Below are 22,062 nucleotides of genomic sequence, written 5' to 3'. Positions count from 1 at the left end.
CACGTTTCCATGGCATCTGATTTGCTATCCATTACCTAAACAAAAAGTCAGTGACCTTACTTTGTTATCTTGCAAATTAAGTGGTTCTAAAATGTTATAACTGACAAATTACCTGTTATACTGAACTTGCAATCTAACATGAAGAACAGAAAATAGCAGCTCACCCAGATACAAGCTTTTATTAGACTTAACTTAAAGGTAAAGGCACTCGAATTCCTGAAAAGCAGGCCAAATACACAGACTTTGCTGTGAAAGTACATATTTCATCCCAGATTGGATTTCAAGCTGACATTCAAAGTACGAGTAACCCCAAGGGCGCTTCTCTAGGATTTTGTCACTGCTTTTCCCACAGGTAGAACCCCACTGAAAAATGGACGCTCCTGAAAAGATGAGGGGAAAAATATCCTTCATATACTAGCCAAAACAGGACCAAGAGTTCCATTTTCGTATAACAGCAATTGCAATTACTAAAGACAGACCTTTTACCATGGTAACTGTGAGCACCTGTAAGAAACACCAAGACACAAAGAATACCCAGGCAACAAGCAGCATGGGATACCAATCTAAAAGAAGGGAAGAACCAACAAAGAGACCTGCATCCAAAGCATAAAAAGAACCGTGTGTGGGAAACCAGGTCAGCTTTTTAGAAAACAAGACACCTCAAGATTTCAAAGAATGCTGGTCAACTGCTCTCCATCTCCTTTAAGACCAAACTACAGGAAATTGCCAGCCTTTTAGGAATTTATATTCACAAACAAGAAATTTCTTTCTGACTGAACTGAACAGTCAACAAGTTTCCTACAGCTTATACAGTCTTTCTCTGCAAATCTTCAACAGATTCTTTCAAGGTAACATAAAGAGGTTTAAACTAGGATTCTCAGAAGCAGGTTTCAAACGAATTCCCTCTAACTCTGAGGACTCACAATCAAAATTATAATAGGAATACTTACAGGGCATAATCAGATATAGGTAACTTGCTCACATCAAAAATTTCTTTATCCTTCATCAGATACACTGAACGTATATAGGAGATGAAACACTGTAAACAAAAAAGGGTGAGGTATATGACATAACAGTCAGAAATGGAAAATGAATTTTAACTGAGATAAAAGAAAGTAATCAAAGGAATAAATTCAACAGTAGTGAAAACTCTTAAAAACAGCTGAGTATATCTCCATTCCATAAAAACAAACAAAAAAAAATCTACCTTTTTAGAATTGTAATCTGAGAAAAGACTATAAAATTTGGTTTCATCAAGCCAACTGAACATAAAATATAAACTTCTCAAAAAGCTATTCTGTAAGTTAAAATCATTCAGGTACATTAATGGGAAAAAATATAGGTTTTGGAATAACAGTTGAAATCTGAGTTCCACATCTTACAAGCTGAGCAAGTTTATTATTTCTCTGTCAGTTTCCTCATCTATCAAGATAATATAAAAGTACCTTCTACTTTGAGTGTAATGAGAACTAAATGAGAAAAATGCATGTAGACTACTTGAGCATTTCTTCTGAAATATATTAAATATCAGTGAATATCAGTTATTCATAATAATTATTACTGGAAAACATCCTTGTAATAAAACTAGTACAACAAAATAAAATTTTACTGTACCTAAGCTTAATAAAATCATAACAGGAAAAGTTTAGGAATAAACTTTTTTATAAACTTTAATAAATTATTTACTGAAATTTCAAGTAATTCATCATTATAATTTCAAGTAGTTTGTCATTAACTTGCAATATTTTCTTCTGTGTTTTAAAAAAAAGTAAACTATCTTTATGCCAAGAACCATTGCAAACTAAAAGGTAAACATGGTCCTAAATGCTGTCAGTCTGAAAAACAAACAGCAAAGATGGTGAAAAACAAACAAACAGCAAAGCAGAAGTTTTATTTTTTTATTTTAAAATTAAGCTTTGTAAACTATATTTAATTCCCATTTCTATATTTCCTAAACTTCACATTTTTTCTAACTTTACACTAATCCTTTCTTCAAACCATTTACACTAGTCTCCAAACCATTTTCCCTATCTCCATAGGCATTAAAATGAATTCAAGGATAATTTTCCACCTACAATCACCCACAAGAAATCACCCCAGTTGCTTATCGTTTTTGTTCTATCCAGATTATAATCAAAAGCTAGAAAATCACTTCTATGAAATCAGATAGCTTGCTGCAGCTGCCAACAGTTAGCCATTCTGCTAAACCATGCATGACATCCAATAAATCACATCATTTATTTCAATGTGCTTTTCTATGATCTTGTTCTAGAAGGCTCATTTGCTGTATGCAGAAACCACTGAAACAGCATCCTTCCAGTTTTTCATATTTCCTGATTCGTAACTGAATGAGCCAGGTATGCAGTAAGTCACAACATCAGAATTCACGTACACTATTTTCAAATTGTGCATACTATTTCCAAAGCTTCTACAAGATTTACCTCCAAGTTTAAAGTATGCTGCTGGATAAAACATGCACATAAATGTTTTCATGCCCAAATATATGCCCAAACATTTTAAGAAAAACATTTTAAAGACTATTTTCATTAGATTTCAGGTAAAGTGAGCTTACGTAAGTTTGAATATGTTTTATTTATATATTTTAGAATGAATTTCATGTTTTTCTCATATTTTAGAATTAATTTCTCCTGATGTATCATGGAAGTTCTGAAGAAAGTCAGACCTGGATTTAAATCTTAGGTCTATCACTTAATAGATACATCACCCTGGATAATTTTTAATTTTCTCAAGCTCCTGTTTTCCCATCTACAAAATCAAATCAATTATCACCTACCTCACAGGTTGTTGGGAAGATTAAATAATAATACACATCCAACTGTCATATAGGGCCATGCCATGGCTAAGGGCCTATCACATACTGCTGCTGCTGCTGCTAAGTCACTTCAGTCGTGTCCGACCCTGTGCGACCCCATAGACAGCAGCCCACCAGGCTCCCCCATCCCTGGAATTCTCTAGGCAAGAATACTGGAATGGGTTGCCATTTCCTTCTCCAGTGCATGAAAGTGAAAAGTCAAAGTGAAGTCGCTCAGTCGTGTCCGACTCTTAGCGACCCCACGGACTGCAGCCTACCAGGCTCCTCCGTCCTTGGGATTTTCCAGGCAAGAGTACTGGAGTAGGGTGCCATTGCCTTCTCCAATCACATACTAAGCAAGAAGATCTTACACTTAAAAAGTTAACTTGGGTTATTTTTTTATCAAATTATTTATCACTATGCTTATGATGAAAGTTAATTCAGATCACATACTAAGCATCTGAATTTAACTTTCATCATAAGCATGCTGCTGCTGCTAAGTCACTTCAGTCATGTCTGATTCTGTGTGACCCCACAGACAGCAGCCCACCAGGGTCCCCCATCCCTGGGATTCTCCAGGCAAGAACACTGGAGTGGGTTGCCATTTCCTCCTCCAATGTATGAAAAGTGAAAAGTGAAAGGGAAGTTGCTCAGTCGTGTCTGACTCCTCATAACCCCATGGACTGCTTATCATCATGAGCATAGTGATAAATAATTTGATAAAAAAATAACCCAAGTTAACTTTTTAAGTGTAAGATCTTCTCTTTAAATAAAACTTCTTTGCTTTGATTATCCAATTTCAAAACCATTAACCCAAAAGACTAACTCCTGACTTTTTCTGCTCAGGCTCTTCTATCTACTCTGGATGGCCTTTCCATACCTCCTCTTTATTTTCTTCTTCCAAATCTCTGAATCCCTACTATCTAACTCATTGTTGATGTGTTACGGGAAATGCAGATATAGATTTCCTATGTAGATCTCGTAACTAAAATATTTTAGTTAGTTAGTAACAGAGTGCTGAAAATGAAGAGTTTCATAACAGGGATTCAAATATTTGTCAATTCAAATACTAAACCGCTGTAAGCACAATGCAAAATAATTTCACATCTTCCTTTTCTAAAGAATCTACTGCTGAGTACTCTAAGAACAAAAAAATACATATTACTAAAAGTGACATTTCCTTGGGTATTTGCTAATCAAGAGGACTTATAAGTCCAAAAAAGCAGTTTGGGAACATTACGTCATATTTATAGATTAAAACCTCATTTCTAAAGACAATTTAGCAAGAATGCTATGCTTTCTGGAAATTTAACCTAACATTAATTTTACAGTCAAGAGAGTACAGTGAGAAGTTAATAACAACTTTACTGAAGAAACCAAATTGATATCTTTATCAAGTTATCTTGTATACTTAATAATCATTAAGCAGATTTTCTATATGTCTGGCAAAATTATGGACAAGTAATAGACATTTTTCCAAGTTACTATAAGGAATATATAATTTTTGGACTTCCCTGGCAGTCAGTGGTTAAGACTGTGAGCTTCCACCACAAGGGGCACAAGTTCAATCCCTGGTTGGAGAACTAAGATGCGGCATGTCACGTGGCATGGCCAAAGAAAAATTTTTTTACAGAAATATGTAACTTTTTCAAAGTTAAAGAATAAGGTAAAGCTATCTTAAAAGTATACTACCTGAATATCTGAAGTAGCAGAAAATGATACAATTGAACTTTATTACATGCTCTAGTCCAAGGAAGGTATCCAATTCAAAAATAACTTACCCTTTGAGCTCTTTCTTTTAAATCTTGATCTTGAGCTAAAAATGATTCCAATTTTTTCTGAACATCTATAAGTTTTTCTGGATTGATTCTTTTATAACAAAAAGATAAAAGTTAAACTAAGACATCTTGATTTTAGAAGCTGAAAATAGTATACATTATTTTCTATTTTCCTCAGTATTTTTAAAATCCGTAACATCTTTTCTCATCTATGACCCAGATTAGATCGAAATTACACTAGACCTAAAGTTGACTCTGTATATTTCAAATAATGCAGAAAAAGTAAATAAAATAAAATCAGACATTTTCTCTAAACAACCTATGCTGAGTGAAAGATTAGGTTAACACCACAATTAGCAATGTTCCTCTTAAATCTTTAAAGATAGAAAGTAGTCCGTCCTGGGAGGTGGATCATCAATGAAACGGAACAAATAAAAGAAAATGTTCATTTTTTATAAGATTTCCATTTCAGTCAAATATCAAAAAAATCAAATTCAAATAATAAACAAGTAGTCAAGGATATAAACATTGTTTTCCTTATCTGGAAATTAGGCATAATATAACAGAATTGTTACTTAAATTTATCCAGATTTAGAATGAAAATTATGGGAAAAAAATGAAATTCTTACAAGCATCTATTCTATATTTCACAAAGGAAATCCCACTTGTTTTCTAAACAATTTTGTTTTCTCAACAATTTTGTTCCGAAAAGTTGCAGTGGTGATAGGTGGTAGCAGATGAGGTTTTTCTTTAATTACAGAAAATATCAAAATACATATACATAAAAACCTTAACTCAGTCTCAACAATTACAGAGCTCACACCCAACTTTGTTTTACCTAAACCCTTACCCACTCCTCCACCAAATCTAACCTACTTTCCTACAAATAAAGCCAGGGTGTTTCAGTTCAGTTCAGTTCAGTTGCTCAGTTGTGTCCAACTCTTTGCGACCCCATGAATTGCAGCACTCCAGGCCTCCCTGTCCATCACCAACTCCCAGAGTTCACTCAAACTCATGTCCATCAAGTCGGTGTTTCAAGGGCCCCAATATAAGTGAAAGTGAAAGTCACTCAGTAGTGTCCGACTCTTTGCAACCCCATGGACAGTCCATGGAAATCTCCAGGCCAGAATACTGGAGTGGGTAGCCTTTCCCTTCTCCAGGGGATCTTCCTGACCCAGGAATCGAACCAAGGTCTCCTGCATTGCAGGTGGATTCTTTACCAACTGAGCTATCAGAGAAGCCCCCCCAAAAAACAGTGGTTAGATGAGATGAAGTAGGTGGCAATGCTTTAACTGTATGCGTGTTGTCAGGCCTGAGAGGTTCTTCCATCCTAGTCAAGGGGAGTGCTAACCTTCTCTCCTTTCATATAAAACAATATAAATGAGCCTACAACCAAATCTACTGATACTCAATCTAAACATCTTCAATGACAGGAGAGCACAATCCTCTGAAAAGGACAAACAATCCTAAAAATAAGTTCATCCAAGAGGTTTAATCTTTTCAACCATGAATGCCTCCTGATGCCAACAAGGTCTGTTTTTCATCTTGTATTATCCTCTGGCCATTTTCTAAAAGAGTTGTTAAAACAAACAAAAAGTCCAAAATCCGAAAGCAGAAAAGATTACAGGGAGGAGGGAATTAGGTGGACATAATTAGGCACAGTAATTTCATGACTTCATTTTTCTAACAATAACATCAAGACAGCAAGTCATTCTTACTTGATTTCCTTCACAGGCACTTTCTTCTGAAGAAGCTGCTGTACCATCCCTTTTTCTTCTGAGGGAAGCAAAATTAATAAAGCTTCACCATCCTCTTTGTACCTAAACAAAAAAAGAAAATCTCTTTCACATTAATGCAATCTGCATTTTACATTTTAACAGCTTGATGAATAGGTAACAAGAAAGCAAGTTCACCAAATTAGTAAGTATTAGGAATACCATGTTCTTTAACATCTGTGACAACAGAAAACTAGGGCCTCTTGGAACACCTTTTTCAAATATTCATCACTACTTACACCTCCTAGTGATTTTGTACAACTCCTAATAAAGACACACAAAAAAGATAATCTCAAAACATTCTCTTAAGGGTTCATGTTATAAATATGAGGGGAAAATAAATTTTTATAGTTAATCAAATAAACTATTTACTGAGACACTCTGTGCCAGGTATAAACTGGGAAGAACAAAAACAAGATGAATATCCCTGTCTTCAGTGATCTAACAATATGGTTACCAGAAAAGACAAACACACACAAAAGCAAGAGATTCAAACAACAGCCCCAGAATGGTAGAGCAGTAAGTGTGAAAGGACAGCCACTGGCAATAAATGCCAAGAACTCAGAAGTGAAAGGAAGACACTCAAGGGTAGCCAAAGAAGAAGAGAAATATGTATGTCACAGCAAATGAAATTTGAGGTGGGCCTAAAAAATGTGTAGAAAGGGAAGTGAAGTGAAGTGAAGTGAAGTCGCTTAATCCTGTCCAACTCTTTTCGACCCCATGGACTGTAGCCTACCAGGCTCCTCCGTCCATGGGATTTTCCAGGCAAGAATACTGGAGTGGGTTGCATTTCCTTCTCCAGGAGATCTTCCCCACCCAGAGATCAAACACAGGTCTCCTGCATTGTAGAAGACGGTTTACCGTCTGAGCCACCAGGGAAATCACATAGAAAGGGAAAGGCTACAATAATCCGAAGAGGAAGAATGGCATGAACAAAGGAGTGGGAACCAGGAAATAAACACAAGAGTAAACTAAAGATAGGATAAAGATAGCATTTTTTAAAAAGCTGAAGGATAAGAAATTCTTTTAACATTCTATATGCAAATTCAGAGATGGAGAGAGGATGTAAAAAGGCTCCCAAAGTCTAGGCCAGAGATGCAGCAAAAGGGGTAAAGAGAAATCTCAAGAATATCAAAAAGGCATCCAAAGAAGATCTCAATCTTCAGACTGACTCATAAGCAAAAATAATAAGTCTAACCATCTACATCTATCTTATCTACCCATTCATGCATTCAGGGATAATCTTGGAGGATGAGTCATGAGTAAAGTCACAAAGGGGCCATATCCAAATGTTTGAAACTATACCTAACAGAATACACACATGAAAGCGTAAGGTTAAGGCGGATTACAACACTGAAATTTAGAAGAAAAAGATTCCCAAAGAAAAACAAGTCCAAAGTCAAATCCCACAAAGCAAGTATCTTTTTTTTTTTTTTCAAAGCAAGTATCTTTTAATAAAGATTATCACTGGCTGTTTTACATCACACACATCTTTTCCCAGTAATAATGTAAGACACAAATTATCTCCCACATACCAACACCTAAAATTTTCCAGTAAGCTTTTATTTCAAAAAGAAAAGCGCTTTTAAAAAAGCATAAGAACATTTCCCTCTTTTTAAAAAATGCTTATAAGAATAATCCTATTTACCCATGAGCTAGCTTTTTTATTTCTGAAGCAATATCCAAGGCCCAAAGCTAAATATATGCATAAAGAGAAATAAATGTTCTTCATAAGACCTACATTTTAAAATTCTATATATTTAGATATTTTAAGAAACATTGTAGGCACACACACACACAAAAAAGCCCTGCGTCTGAAATACAACAAAAAATCTCATTTTTATCATCAGTGTTAGTACCATGTTACTTTTAACTCTTCAGAATTTATGATGAGCTTCATTTTACACTGACTTGCCAAACTTAAAGACAAGCAACTAACAGAGGAAGCAAATAAAAAGTTCCTGAAAGGCCAAGAAGTTGGCCCAAATAAATAAGCAGCTGATGACTACATATTGGAGACTTTAAGCTTTCAATTCAATATTTTTTTTCAACTCTACCAGGATTTCCTCCACAAAGTAGAAGCCTCAATAGACTGATCATGATTACCTGATATCAGGAAACTTAACCTCTACACACTACAAGGAAAACAAGTAAAAAACAAAAAATTCAAATATTTTTTAAAATCTACATTTATTATATAATTTTAACTCATTTAACACATATCTGAGTACTACGAATATTAGTGTATTCTCTTGATGATTAAACTGACAGTATGAATTTGCCTTTCATATCTAACATACACCATATGTACCTAAAAGCTGGTCACTAAATATTTGGTGAAAAAAATGCAAACAAACCACTAGAAGTTGCACTAGCAGATGAAATACTGAATTTGGAGCCAAGAGAGCTGATTTCAAGTCCCAGCCCTACTATTCACTAGCTGTATAATCTTGAATAATGAGTCATTTTATCTCTACATATTGTATTTTCTTATTTATAAATTACAGTTGGAATTATATGATCTTTATTCCTTCAGGATCTAAATTCTAGTATCAATATACTAGTCACTGTTCACAATATAAGGATGATCAAGAGGTGTAGAAATGGGGGCCACTGTTGGTCACACTCTGCTATATTCCATAGCGCTTCTCTTTTTTGTCCCCTCCCTGTGTCTGCTTCTATCCTCCTTAGGCCTTACCTGTGGCAACAAGCCCCAGGAGTTCCTGTCACTGAGGGAAAACAGTACATTCAGCCATGCAGATGCAGACAGGCAGGATAAGAATCAGAGTTCAACTGCTCCTCCTGCACAATGTGGTACAAAGGAGAGCTTATTCCAGGAAAAAGGGTATCTCTGAGTCACAGAGTATCTAAAGACCCTACACTAGATTCAAAAAGGAAAAAAAAAAAAAAAAAGACTGGACAATATCCTGCAGCCTAAGATCTTAGAAATATAACAGGTATAACCACATATGCTCAACAGTTTGACAAATGAGGTTCACCAAAAATTAACTGGAAAGACCCCAAGCTAACATGCCTTGCACGGAAAGCTTCCAGCAAACTGATATAAGTTTAAGTAATATAATTCTTAAGTATAAGAATTTATGGAGTTCATTAAACTGTCAACTCTGTCCCCAGAAAAGAAGAAAAAAAAAAAGACAAAAGTTTTAATTAAAAAGAAAATGAAAACTCATAAAAGTGGTACTGATACTACTGAAAATTATACTTTCAGGAACCTAAGAGATATGATTAATCCCATTCCAAAGAAAAGAAACTGAGATGTTGATAACATAAGGTCCAAGGGTGCACAGCTATCAGGTGACACAGCTGTATCTATACCTAAATTTCTTGACTTGTAAGGATAGTGTTCAATCAACTATGGGATATTGGTCTCTCACAGTCCAAATAAAGAAGGTAAATTCATATATTTAAGTTTATCCTTGTTAGGTAGTTAGAATAGGAAACAGGAGGCCAGAATGGTGACCCCGTGGACTGCAGCCCACCAGGCTCTATGGGATTTTCCAGGCAAGAGTACTGGAGTGGGGTGCCACTAGACTTTATTAAATGCAAACAGCTAGTTTGGGGCACACTGGGAAGACCATGAGTTGTAGAGTCAGTAAGACCCAAGTATAAATCCCAGTCACAGTACTCCCAGAGTGATCTTCAGTTCAGTTCAGTTTAGTCACTCAGTCGTGTCCGATTCTTTGCAAACTCCATTTGAGTAAACCCCAGAGTTTACTCAAACTCATGTCCATTGAGTCAGTGATGCCATCCAACCATCTCATCCTTTGTCATCCCCTTCTCCTCCTGCCTTCAATCTTTCCCAGCATCAGGGTCTTTTGCAACGAGTCAGTTCTTCGCATCAGGTGGCCCAAGTATTCGAGCTTCAGCTTCAGCATCAGTCCTTCCAATGAATATTCAGGACTGATTTCCTTTAGGATGGACTGGTTGGATCTTCTTGCAGTCCAAGGGATTCTCAAGAGTCTTCTCAACACCACAGTTCAAATGCAACAATTCTTCATGAGTGATCTTAAGATACATCTTTACCTCAGGTTCTCTGAGAAACAGTTTTCTAGTACAAAGACTTCTCTCATAAAGCTACTATAAAGGCTAAATGATTTCATTCATATTCACCCAGCTATGTGTTAAGAAGTGAATGGGTAAGCCACAACCCATTGTTCACTGTGGGGGTACAGGAGAAGAGGGTAGGGAAGAAGCTATCCTGGCCAAAAAAACAAGGGATACAGTTGAATCTTCTCATAAACATACTAACCACAAGTTTCCTGGGAAACAAAAAAGGTAAATCTGCTAGAATGAGAGGCTTCATCTATGAGATGCCAATATGATATACTAGGTTTGTTTACAGTCTATGTATTTAAAAGGTAGGTCTCTGAGGTCAGCTTTATAACTAAACCAATGGTCTATCTGTAAGTGATAAACCTTATATATCACTTAGAGACTCTGAGGTTAATCTGAGCCAGAGCACAACCTGATGTGTCAAGAATGCATCTGTGGAGAGTGATGGAGGTCCCAGACCTTTTCCCACTTCACCTATACCTTGCGATTACTGTTGTACTTGAAATTACATATCAGTGAAGCTTGATATTAGGTGTGGGAGGCAGCTTCTAAATTACTGGCTCCCAGTACAGTAATATTGCTGGGAGATTATCAATAACCTCAGAAATACAGATGACACCACCCTTAGGGCAGAAAGCAAAAACTTAAAGGGCCTCCTGAAGAAGGTGAGAGGATAAAGAAAAAGCTGGCTTAAAACTCAACACTTAAAAAACTAAGATCATGTCTTCCAGTTTCATCACTTCATGGCAAACAGATGGGGAAATAGAAACAGTGACAGACTTCATTTTCTTGGGCTCCAAAATCACTGCAGATAGTGACTGTAGTCATGAAATTAAAAGACGCTTGCTCCTTGGAAGGAAAGCTATGACCAACCTAGACAGCATATTCAAAAGCAGAGACATCATTTTGCCAATAAAGGTCGACACAATCAAAGCTATAGTTTTTCCAGCAGTCATGTATGGATGTGAGAGTTGGACTATAAAGAAAGCTGAGTGTTGAAGAATTGATGCTTTTGAACTGTGATGTTGGAGAAGACTCTTGAGAGTCCCTTGGACTGCAAGGAGATCAACCAGTCAATCCTAAAGAAAATCAATCCTGAATATTCACTGCAAGGACTAATGTTGAAGCTGAATCTCCAATACTTGGCCACCTGATGCGTAGAGTCGATTCATTAGAAAAGACCCTGATGCTGGGAAAGATTAAAAGCAAGAGGAGAAGGAGACGACAGACGATGACATAGTTAGATGGCATCACCGACTCAATGGACATGAGTTTGAGCAAACTCCAGGGACATGGTGAAGGATAGGAATGTCTGGCATGTGCAGTCCATGGGGTCGCAAAGAGTCAGACGTGACTGACTGACTGAACAACAACAAATAATACATTAAGTTCCCTAAATCTGAAACTTCTAGTTGTAAATTTTCAAAGTGAAAAATACGTTTGCATATCCAATCACAAAAGTTAGTTCATGTGTCTGCTGCACACTCTCACATGCAGGCATCCTCTACCAAAGGCTGCACTTTATAGTGTATTTTATTGTACAGTACTGTAGAGTATCTTTATTTCAAGCCAGATTTGCAAGAGGACATCTTCACTGTGTTCCTTGCTGAGGAACACAAGGAGCTTACTAATGAAGGCAAACTGGAGGCTAAGAGAAAGGATGAAGAGAGACAACAGGAAGAAGTAACTGAAGACCAAAGAGATTTACAATGCAAGAAATGGCAAGGGCATTTCCTTTATTTGAGGAAACATTGTTAGTTTTTGAAGCACAGGACTCAAACGTAGAACAGTACACAAAGGTTGCAGCAGTTGTTCAGAATGCAATCCTTTGTTACCATGTCATCTATGACCAAAAAAAAAAAAAAAAGTGCTACTACCCAGACATCACTGGATCATATTTTTCAAGAAGACAGAACTGAATCCCCCAAGGAACCAGAACCTGGGCCATCAAGGTCAGGCATGAGTGGAATTGCAGCTTGCCCTCCATCTCCTATTGCTGAAGACCCCTCAGCTCTACCATCTCCCACTGCCTCTCCCTTCCCCAGCTAGTAAGTCTTCTTACCTGTTTACTTGATGCCAGCCCCAGTATACCAGCTGTTATACCATACTACTGTGCTTTTCAAGGTACTATACTACAGGATTTAAAACGTTTTCTTTCTTTTTTGTGTTTCTTTCTTATGTATTATTCATGTGAAATGTAATATAAACCTATTATAGTACAGTTCTGTATAGCTGATTGCGTTAGTTGGGTACCTAGGCTAACTTTGAGGGACTCACGAACAAACTGGACTTATGAATGTGCTTTCAGAACAGAACTCATTCATATGTAGGGGACTTACTATAATCTGGGCCTCCTGGCCAAGATGAAGTGTTGACATTGGTCCTAGGTTTGACATTTGCAAAGGCAACAAAAGCAAAAACAAACAAGAGAAAAGAAAACCATCAACAAAACAAAAATGTAACCTATTAAATGGGAACCACATATCTGCAAACCACATATCTGCAAACCACATATCTGATAAGGTTTATAACAACCAAATTGTTCAAGAAACTCTCACAATAGCAAAAACCAAACAATCTAGCTCAAAAAATGGGCAGAGAACTTGAGTAGACATTTTTTTCAAAGAAGACATACAAATGGCCAACAGGTACATGAAAAGGTTCTCAACATTACTAGTACTTAGAGAAATGTAAATCAAAACTACTATAAGATATCACCTCACATCTGTCAGAATAGCTATTATACAAAACACTGGAAACGACAAGTATTGGCAAGAATGTGGAGAAGCGAACCCTTGTGCACTGCTGGTGGAAATGTAAATTGGTGCAGTCATTACAGAAAACTACCATCATACGATCCAGCAATTCCACTTCTGGGTATTTATCCAAAAAAAAAACAACACTAACCTATAGAATCTGTTCTCTATGTCTGCATTTCCACTGCTGCCCGGAAAATAAGTTCATCAATACCATCTTTCTAGATTCCATATACCTGTGCTAAAACACGATATTTATCTCTTTCTGAATTACTTCCCTCTGTATAATACGCTCTAGGTTCATCCACCCCATTAGAACCGAATCAAATGTGTTCCTTTTAATGGCTAAGTAGTATTCCAGTGTACATATGTACCACCGCTTCTTTATCCATTCATCTGTCAAAGGACATTTAGGTTGCTTTGATGTTCTAGTTATAGAAAATGGTGCTGCAATGAACACTGGGGTACATATAACAATCTAGAGGGGTGGGAAAGGGTGGGAGGTGGGATGAAGGTTCAAGAGGAAGGAGACATTTAAAAACCTATGGCTAATTCATGTTGATGTATGGCAGAAATCAAACCTATATTCTGAAGCAATTATCCTTCAATTAAAAATAAATAAAATTTTTAAAAATACTAACTCAAAAAGATATATGCACCCCCATGTTCACTGCAGCATTATTTACAATAGCCAAGATATGGAAACAACCTTAGTGTCCACCAATGGATACACAGATAAAGAAAATGGTGTGTGCGTGTATTAAATAAATAGTCAGTGTTAGTCGCTCAGTTGTGTCCAATTCTTTGCAACCCCATGGACTGTAGCCCACCAGGCTCCTCTGTCCATGGAACTCTCCAGGCAAGAATACTAAAGTGGGTAGCCATTCCCTTCTCCAGGGGATCTTCCCAACTCAGAGATCAAGCCCAGGTCTCCTGTATTGCAGGCAAGATTCTTTACCATCTGAGCCACCAGGGAAGGCCTGTGTGTGTGTGTGTGTGTGTGTGTGTGTGTGTGTGTGTATACACTCACAATGGGATATTACTCAGCATTAAAAAAAAAATGAAATTTTGCATCTGCAACAACAATGACCTTGAGGGCATAACACTATGGAAAATAAGTTAGAAGCAGGTGGAACAAAAATAGATTCAAAAAACAGTAAGTGAAATATGCCAAAGAAAGACAAATAGTGTATGAACTCACTTATATGTAAAATTTAAAAGCAAACAAAATACCAAGCTCACAGATACAGAGAACAGACTATTGGTTGCCAGAGGCAGGGGGCAGGGGATAGACAAAATGGGTAAAGGGGAACAAACTTCCAATTGTAAAATAAGTTATGTGGATTTAATATACAACAGTGCAACTATAGCTAATAGTACTGCATTGTAGGGGTCCCCAACCTCCAGGATCTAATGCCTGGTGATCCGAGGTGAAGCTGATATAGTAATATAAAAAAAGTGCACAATAAAAATAATGTGTTAGAATCATCCCAAAACCACCCCCACCCCCTGTCCAGGTTTGCAGAAAAACTGTCTTTCACAAAACCAGTTCCTGCTACCAAAAAGGTTGGAGAACGCTGTATTTGAAAGTTGCTAAGATGGAAGAAGGACTTGTGCTCATCTGCTAAGAGAACACCAAAATCGCACCTAGCTGTTGAACAACCATCGACAGGAGGATGCTGGAACCCACCAAAAAAACATACCAGTGTCCAAGCACAAAGGAGAGGCTGCAAAGAGAAGCAGGAGTGGCACAATCACATTACAATTAAATCCCAAACCCACCAGGTGGGTGTCCCACACACTGGAGAACAATGATACCACACAAGTTCTCACACTGTTGCAAAGGTTCCAGGCACCACATCACTTTCCAACCTGAGGATCCAGCAAAGGACTGGGAATCCCCAGGGAATCTGACTTTGAAGGACAGCAGGATATAATTACAGAACTTCCACAGGACTGGGGGAAACAGAGACTCTTGGAGGGCACAAACAAAACCATGTGTGCACCAGAACCCAGGGGGAAAGAGCAGTGACCTCACAAGAGACTGAGCCAGACTCGCCTGGGAGTGTCTGAGGATCTACTGCAGAGGTGTGGGTGGGCACTGGCCTGGCACAGGGACAGGGGGACTGGCAGCAGAAGCCCAGGGAGGCGAATACTAGCATAAGTCCTTTTGGAGACAGCCAGTAACCCTACCATAGGGCTATAGATTCCAGGACTGGTTGCCTCAGGTCAAACAACAGGGAGGGAGCAAGCAGACAACTGCATTGAAAATTTACTGAGCACGGTGCTGCACACCAGAGCAAGACCCAGTTTTCCCCACAATAGTCTCTCCCATCAGGAATCCTGCGCAAGCCTCTTATTCTCATCCATCATAGGGCAGACAGAAGAAGCAAGAATTACAATCCCACAGACTCCAAAACGAAAACCACAATCACAGAAAGCTAACCAAAATGATCACATGGATCACAGGCTTGTGTAACTCAATGAATCTATGAGCCATGCAGTGCAGGGCCACCCAAGACGGACGGGTCATGGTGGAGAGTTCTGACAAAACGTGGTCCACTGGAGAAGGGAATGGCAAATTACTTCAGTATTCTTGCCTCAAGAATGCCATGAATAGTATGAAAAGGCAAAAAGACATGACACTGGAAGATGAGTCCCCAGGTCGGCAGGTGTCCAACACACTACTGAGGAAGAGTGGGGAAATAGCTCCAAAAAGAATGAAGCAGCTGGGCCAAGGCAGAAACAAAACTCAGACGTGGATGCGTCTGGTAGTGAAAGTAAAGTCCATGCTATAAAAAACAATATTACACAGGAACCTGGACTGTTAGGTCCACGAATAAAGGCAAACTGGAAGTGGTGAAGAGGATAATGCCAAGTGTAACTAAACATCAACATTTTAGCAAACCTGTGGAGGATTCATTTTGATATTTGGCAAAACTAATACAATTATGTAAAGTTTAAAAATAAAATAAAATTGGAAGAAAAAAAAAAAAAAATAAATAAAATGGATAGGAATGGGCAAATTTAATTCAGACAACCATTATATCTACTACTGTGGGCAAGAATCCCTTAGAAGAAATGGAGTAGCCGTCACAGTCAACAAGAGAGTCAGAAATGCTCTACTTGGCTGCAATCCCCAAATGACAGAATGATCTCAGTTTGTTTCCCAGGCAAAACATTCAACATCAGAGTAGCCCAAGTCTATGCCCCAACCGCTAATGCCAAAGAAGTTGAAGGTGAACAGTTCTATGAAGACAAACAAGACCTTTTAGGACTAACACCAAAAAAAGATGTCCTTTTCATCATAAGGGACTAGAATGCAAAAGTAGGAAGTCAAGAGATACCTGGAGTTAATAGGCAAGTTTGGCCTTTAGAATTGCCAAACTACCCTATTACTCCAGGTATCACTTGACTAGCTCAGGTGGTAAAGAATCCACCAGCAATGCAGGAGACCTCGGTTCGATTCCTGAATCAGAAGATCCGCCGGAGAAGGGATAGGCTACCCACTCCAGTATTCTCAGGCTTCCCTGGTGGCTCAGCTGGTAAAGAATCCTCCTGCAATGTGAGAGGCCTCGGTTCAATCTCTGGATTGGGAAGATCCCCTGGAGAAAGGAATGGCTACCCACTCCAGTATCCTGGGCTCGAGAATTCCACGGAGTGTGTAGTCCATGGGGTCGCAAAGAGTCAGACACAACTGAGCGATTTTCACTTTCACTTCACTTTTTACTTTCACTTTTGGCCTTAGACTGCAAAATTAAACAGGGTGAAGGCTAACAAAGCTTTGCCAAGAGAACACACTGGAAATAGCAAACATCCTCTTTAAACAAAACAAGAGACGACGCTATACATGGACATCACCAGTCAATACTGAAATCAGATTGATTATATTCTTTGCAGCCAAAGGTGGAGAAGCTCTTTACAGTCGGCAAAAGCGAAACCTGGACCTGACGGTGGCTCAGATCATGAGCTCCTTGTAGCAAAATTCAGGTTCAAATTGAAGAAAGTAGGGAAAACCACTTAAGCCATTCAGATATGACCAAAATCAAATACATTATGATTATACAGTGGAAGTGACAAATAGATTCAAGGAGTTAGATCTGGTAGACAGAATGCATGAAGAACTATGGATGGAGCTTCGCAACACTGTACAAGGAGTCAGTGACTAAAAACCATGCCCCAAAAAAAGAAATGCAAGAAGGCAAAGTGGGTGGCTGAGGAGGCCTTACAGATAACTAAGGAAAGAAGAGAAGTGAAAGGCTAAGGAGAAAAGGAAAGGTATACCCAACTGAATGCAGAGTTCCAGAGAATACCAAGGAGAGGTAAAAAGCCTTCTTAAGTGAACAATGCAAAGAAATAGAGAAAAACAATAAAATGGGAAAGACAGATCTCTTCAAGAAAACTGGAGATACCAAGGGAACATTTCATGTAAAGATGAGCACAATAAAGGAGAGAAACAGCAAAGCCCTAACAGAAGCAGAAGAGTTGGCAAGGATACACAGAAGAACTATACAAAAAGGTCTGAGTGACCCAGATAACCACAATGGTGTGGTCACTCACCTAGAGCCAGACATTCTGGAGTATAAAGTCAAGTGGGCCTTAGGAAGCATTACTGTGAACAAAGCTAGTAGAGGTGATGGAATTCCAGTTGAGCTATTTCAAATCCTAAAAGATGATGCTGTTAAAGTGCTGCACTTAATATGCCAGCAAATTTGGAAAATGCAGCAATGGCAAAAGGACTGGAAAAGGTCAATTATTCCAATCCCAAAGAAAGGCAATGCCAAATAATGTTCAAACTACCACACAACTGTGCTTATTTCACATGCTAGCAAGGTCATGCTCAAAATCCTTCAAGCTAGGCTTCAACAGTATGTCAACTGAGAACTTCCAGATACATAAACTGGGTGTAGAAAAGGTAGAGGAACCAGAGATGAAATTGCCAACATCTGTTGGATCATAGATAAAACAAGAGAATTCCAGAAAAAACATCTATTTCTGCTTCAATGACTATGCTAAAGCCTTTGACTGTGTGGATCATAATAAACTGTGGAAAATTCTTAAAGAGATGGAAACACCAGACCACCTTACCTGTCCTGAGAAACCTACGTGCAGGTCAAAAAGCAAAAGTTAGAACTGGACATGGAACAAGGAACTGGTTCAAAATTGGGAAAGGAGTACGGTAAGGCTGTATACTGTCACCCTGTTTATTTAACTTCTATGCAGAGTACATCATGCAAAACGGTGGGCTGGATGACTCACAAGCTGGCATCAAGACTGCCAGTAGAAATATCAACAACCTCAGATATGCAGATGATACCAATTTAACAGCAGAAAGTGAAGAGGAACTAAAGAAGCCTTTTGATAAGGGTGAAAGAGGAAAGTGAAAAGGGGGGCTTCAAACTCAACATTCAAAAAAACTATGATCATGGCACCCAGTCCCATCACTTCATGGCAAACAGATGGGAAAACAACGGCAACAATGACAGACTTTATTTTCTTGGCTCCAGTATCATTGCAGAAGGTGACTGCAGCCATGAAATTAAAAGACGCTTGCTCCTTGGAAGAAAAGCTATTAATAAACCTAGACAGTGTATTAAAAAACAGAGACATCACTTTGCCAACAAAGGTCCATATAGTCAAAGCTATGGTTTTTCCTGGGTCGGGAAGATCCCCTGGAGAAGGAATTGGCAATCCACTCCAGTATTCTCGCCTGGAGAATCCCATGGACAGAGGAGCCTGGCAGGCTAAAGTCCATGGGATCCCAAGAGTCAGACACAACTTAGCAGCTAAATCACCACACCACCATGTATGAATTTGAGAGTTTAACCATAAAGAAGGCTAAGCACCAAAGAATTGATGCTTTCAAATCTCACAGTGCTGGAGAAGACTCCTTTAAGTCCCTTGGACAGCAAGGAAATCAAACCAGTCAGTCCTACAAGAAATCAACCCTGAATATTCACTGGAAGGACTGCTGCTGAAGCTCATGCTCCAATATTTGGCCACCTGACACAAACAGTGGACTCGCTGGAAGAGACCCACACGCTGGGAAAGATTAAGGGCAAGAGGAGACAGGGGCAACAGATGGTTGGATGCCATCACCAACTCAATGAACACAATAAGCTTGAGCAAACTCGGGAGATAGTGAAGGATGAGGGAGCTGGAGTGCTGCGGTTCGTGAGGTCACAAGGAATTGCACACGACTTAGGGATCAAATAACAACAAGAGAGTAGATATTAAAAGTTTTCTTTACAAGAAAAAAAATTTTGTAAGTATATATGGTAACAGATGTTAGACATATTTTGATGGTTATTTTGCAAAATATACCAATACTGAATTGTTATGTTGTATGCCTACACTTGGAGAAGGCAATGGCACCCCACTCCAGTACTTTGCCTGGAAAATCCCATGGATGGAAGAGCCTGGTAGCTGCAGTCCATGGGGTCACTGAGGGTCAGACACGACTGAGTGACTTCACTTTCACTTTTCACTTTCATGCATTGGAGAAGGAAATGGCAACCCACTCCAGTGTTCTTGCCTGGAGAATCCCAGGGATGGGGGAGCCTGGTGGGCTGCCGTCTATGGGGTCGCACAGAGTCAGATACGACTGAAGCGACTTAGCAGCAGCAGCATGCCTAAACTAATACGTTGTATTCAATAATTAAAGATGGAATGTGACTTCTGAGTCTGGGTCATAAAAGACACTGCTGTTTCCACCCTACTCCTTCTTCCCCTCTCATGTGCTCTCTCTGATGAGGCCAGCAGACATATTGTGAGAAGCCATCTGAAGAGGAGGGCCATATGGAAAGGAATTGGAAGACACCTCTGACCAACAGCCATCAAGAGAATGAATCTTGTCAACAAGCACATGAGCTTGGAAAGAGATCGACCCCCAGTTGAGCCTCAAGGTACCTATTATACCTTGACTGCAGCCTTATGACAGACTAAGAGCCAAAGGGCCCAGATGAGCCACACCTGTATTCCTAAACTACAGAAACCATGGGATAATATACGGCTCTTGCTTCAAGTCACTATGTTGTGGGTAATTCATTACACCACAATAGATAATTAATATGTCATCTGGAACTAATTGTGTTTTCTCAAGTGCCTACTCCATTCTAAGCCTTGTTCTAAGCTCTCTGAGAATAACAATTAAGTAGAAAAGCTCTTTTGCCTTTGTGGAGCTTACATTCTAGTAAAGAGAAAGAGAAAAAAGAATTATAATCAATTAACACTCTAGGATATTTGACAGAGTTAAGTGTTATAGAAAAAAGAAAATATAAGAGCATGGTAAAGAGGAGTGTTTGGGGCAGTATAAAGAAAGACAGCCATGTGGATACTTGAGGAAAAAGTATTCCTGTGGAAGAAATGGAATATAAAGATTCTGAGGCAAAAACATGCACGGCTTCTAAACAGCAAGACCAGTGAAGAACAAGGGAACAAGAGGAGGCTAATTAGGAATCAAGATTGGAGAGGGGTTCATATAGACCCATTAAACTTCTGCTCTGAGTGAAAAAGGAAGCCATGAAAGGAATGTTAAGACCTGACTTGTATTTTCGCTTTTTGCGTGTGTGTTCACCCTCTACATTGCCACCAATAACCTTTCCCTAAATACAACTTACTGGTGTTTTTAAAGTATCACTCTGTCTGCTGTGTTGAGAACAGACAGCAGGAAAACAAGGAGGAAGTGCTAGGAAATAAAAGACTCATGAGAAATATCCAATAAATAGCAAGGAAAGATAAGAAAGCCTTCCTAAGTGAACAATGCAGAGAAATAAAGGAAAACAATAAAATGGGAAAGACGAGAGATCTCTTCAAGAATATTAGAGATACCATGGAAACATTTCATGCAAAGATGGGTACAATAAAGGACAGAAACGGTATGGACCTAAAAGAAGCAGAAGATACTGAGAAGAGGTGACAAATATACACAGAACTATACAAAAAAGATCTTAATGACCCAGATAACCACAATGGTGTGATCACTCACCTAGAGCCAGACATCTTGGAGTGTGAAGACTAGTGGGCCTTGGGAAGCATCACGAGGAACAAAGCTAGTAGAGATGACAGAATTCCACCTGAGCTATTTCAAATCCTAAAAGATGATGCCATTAAAGTGCTCTGCTCAATATGCCAGCAAATATGGAAAACTCAGCAGTGGTCACAGAATTGAAAAGATCAATTTTCATTCAATCCCAAAGAAAGGCAATGACAAAGAATGTTCAAACTACTGCACAATTGCACTCATTTCACATACTAGCAAGGTCATACTCAAAATTCCCCAAGCCAGGCTTCAACAGTACATGAACTGAGAACTTCCAGATATACAAGCTGGTTATGGAAAAGGCAGAGGAACCAGAGATCAAATTGCCAACATCTGTTGGATCACAGAAACAGCAAGAGAATTCCAGAAAACATCTACTTCTGCTTCACTAACTACACTAAAGCCTTTGACTGTGTGGATCACAACAAAGTGTGGAAAATTCTTAAAGAGATGGGAATACCAGTCCACCTAATCTGCCTCCTGAGAAACCTGTATGCAGGTCAAGAAGCAAAAGTTAGAACTGAACATGGAACAACAGACTGGTTCGAAATTGGGAAAGGAGTACATCAAGGCTGTACATTGTCACCCTGCTTATTTAACTTTATGTAGAGTCATCATGTGAAATGCTGGGCTGGATGAAGCACAAGCTGGAATCAAGATTTCCGGGAGAAATATAAATAACCTCAGATACACAGATGACACCATCTTTACGGCAGAAAGCAAAGAGGAACTAAAGAGCCTTTTGATGAAGGTGAAAGAGGAGAGTGAAAAAATTGGCTTAAAACTCAACATTTAAAAAACGAAGATCATGGCATCCAGTCCCATC

General features: G+C 38.7%; 1 protein-coding gene and 1 non-coding gene across 2 annotated transcripts in view; both read right to left on the bottom strand.

The window, feature by feature from the left end:
* Window positions 1-22,062, bottom strand: part of DDX10 (DEAD-box helicase 10) — a 306,774-nt gene that overhangs the window by 240,218 nt on the left and 44,494 nt on the right. The window contains 3 exon segments of the mRNA NM_001076881.2: window positions 951-1,039; window positions 4,594-4,681; window positions 6,309-6,410. Coding sequence (NP_001070349.1) covers window positions 951-1,039; window positions 4,594-4,681; window positions 6,309-6,410 — 279 coding nt within the window.
* LOC112441675 (U6atac minor spliceosomal RNA) lies at window positions 5,838-5,963 on the bottom strand. The gene has a single exon (XR_003029540.1). It is a non-coding gene; the product is annotated as a U6atac minor spliceosomal RNA (small nuclear RNA).

This window comes from Bos taurus, chromosome 15, assembly GCF_002263795.3.
Source record: "Bos taurus isolate L1 Dominette 01449 registration number 42190680 breed Hereford chromosome 15, ARS-UCD2.0, whole genome shotgun sequence".
Classification (NCBI taxonomy): domain Eukaryota; kingdom Metazoa; phylum Chordata; class Mammalia; order Artiodactyla; family Bovidae; genus Bos; species Bos taurus.
Note: the sequence above shows the minus strand (reverse complement) of the source record. Positions and strands in the feature narration are given on the sequence as shown.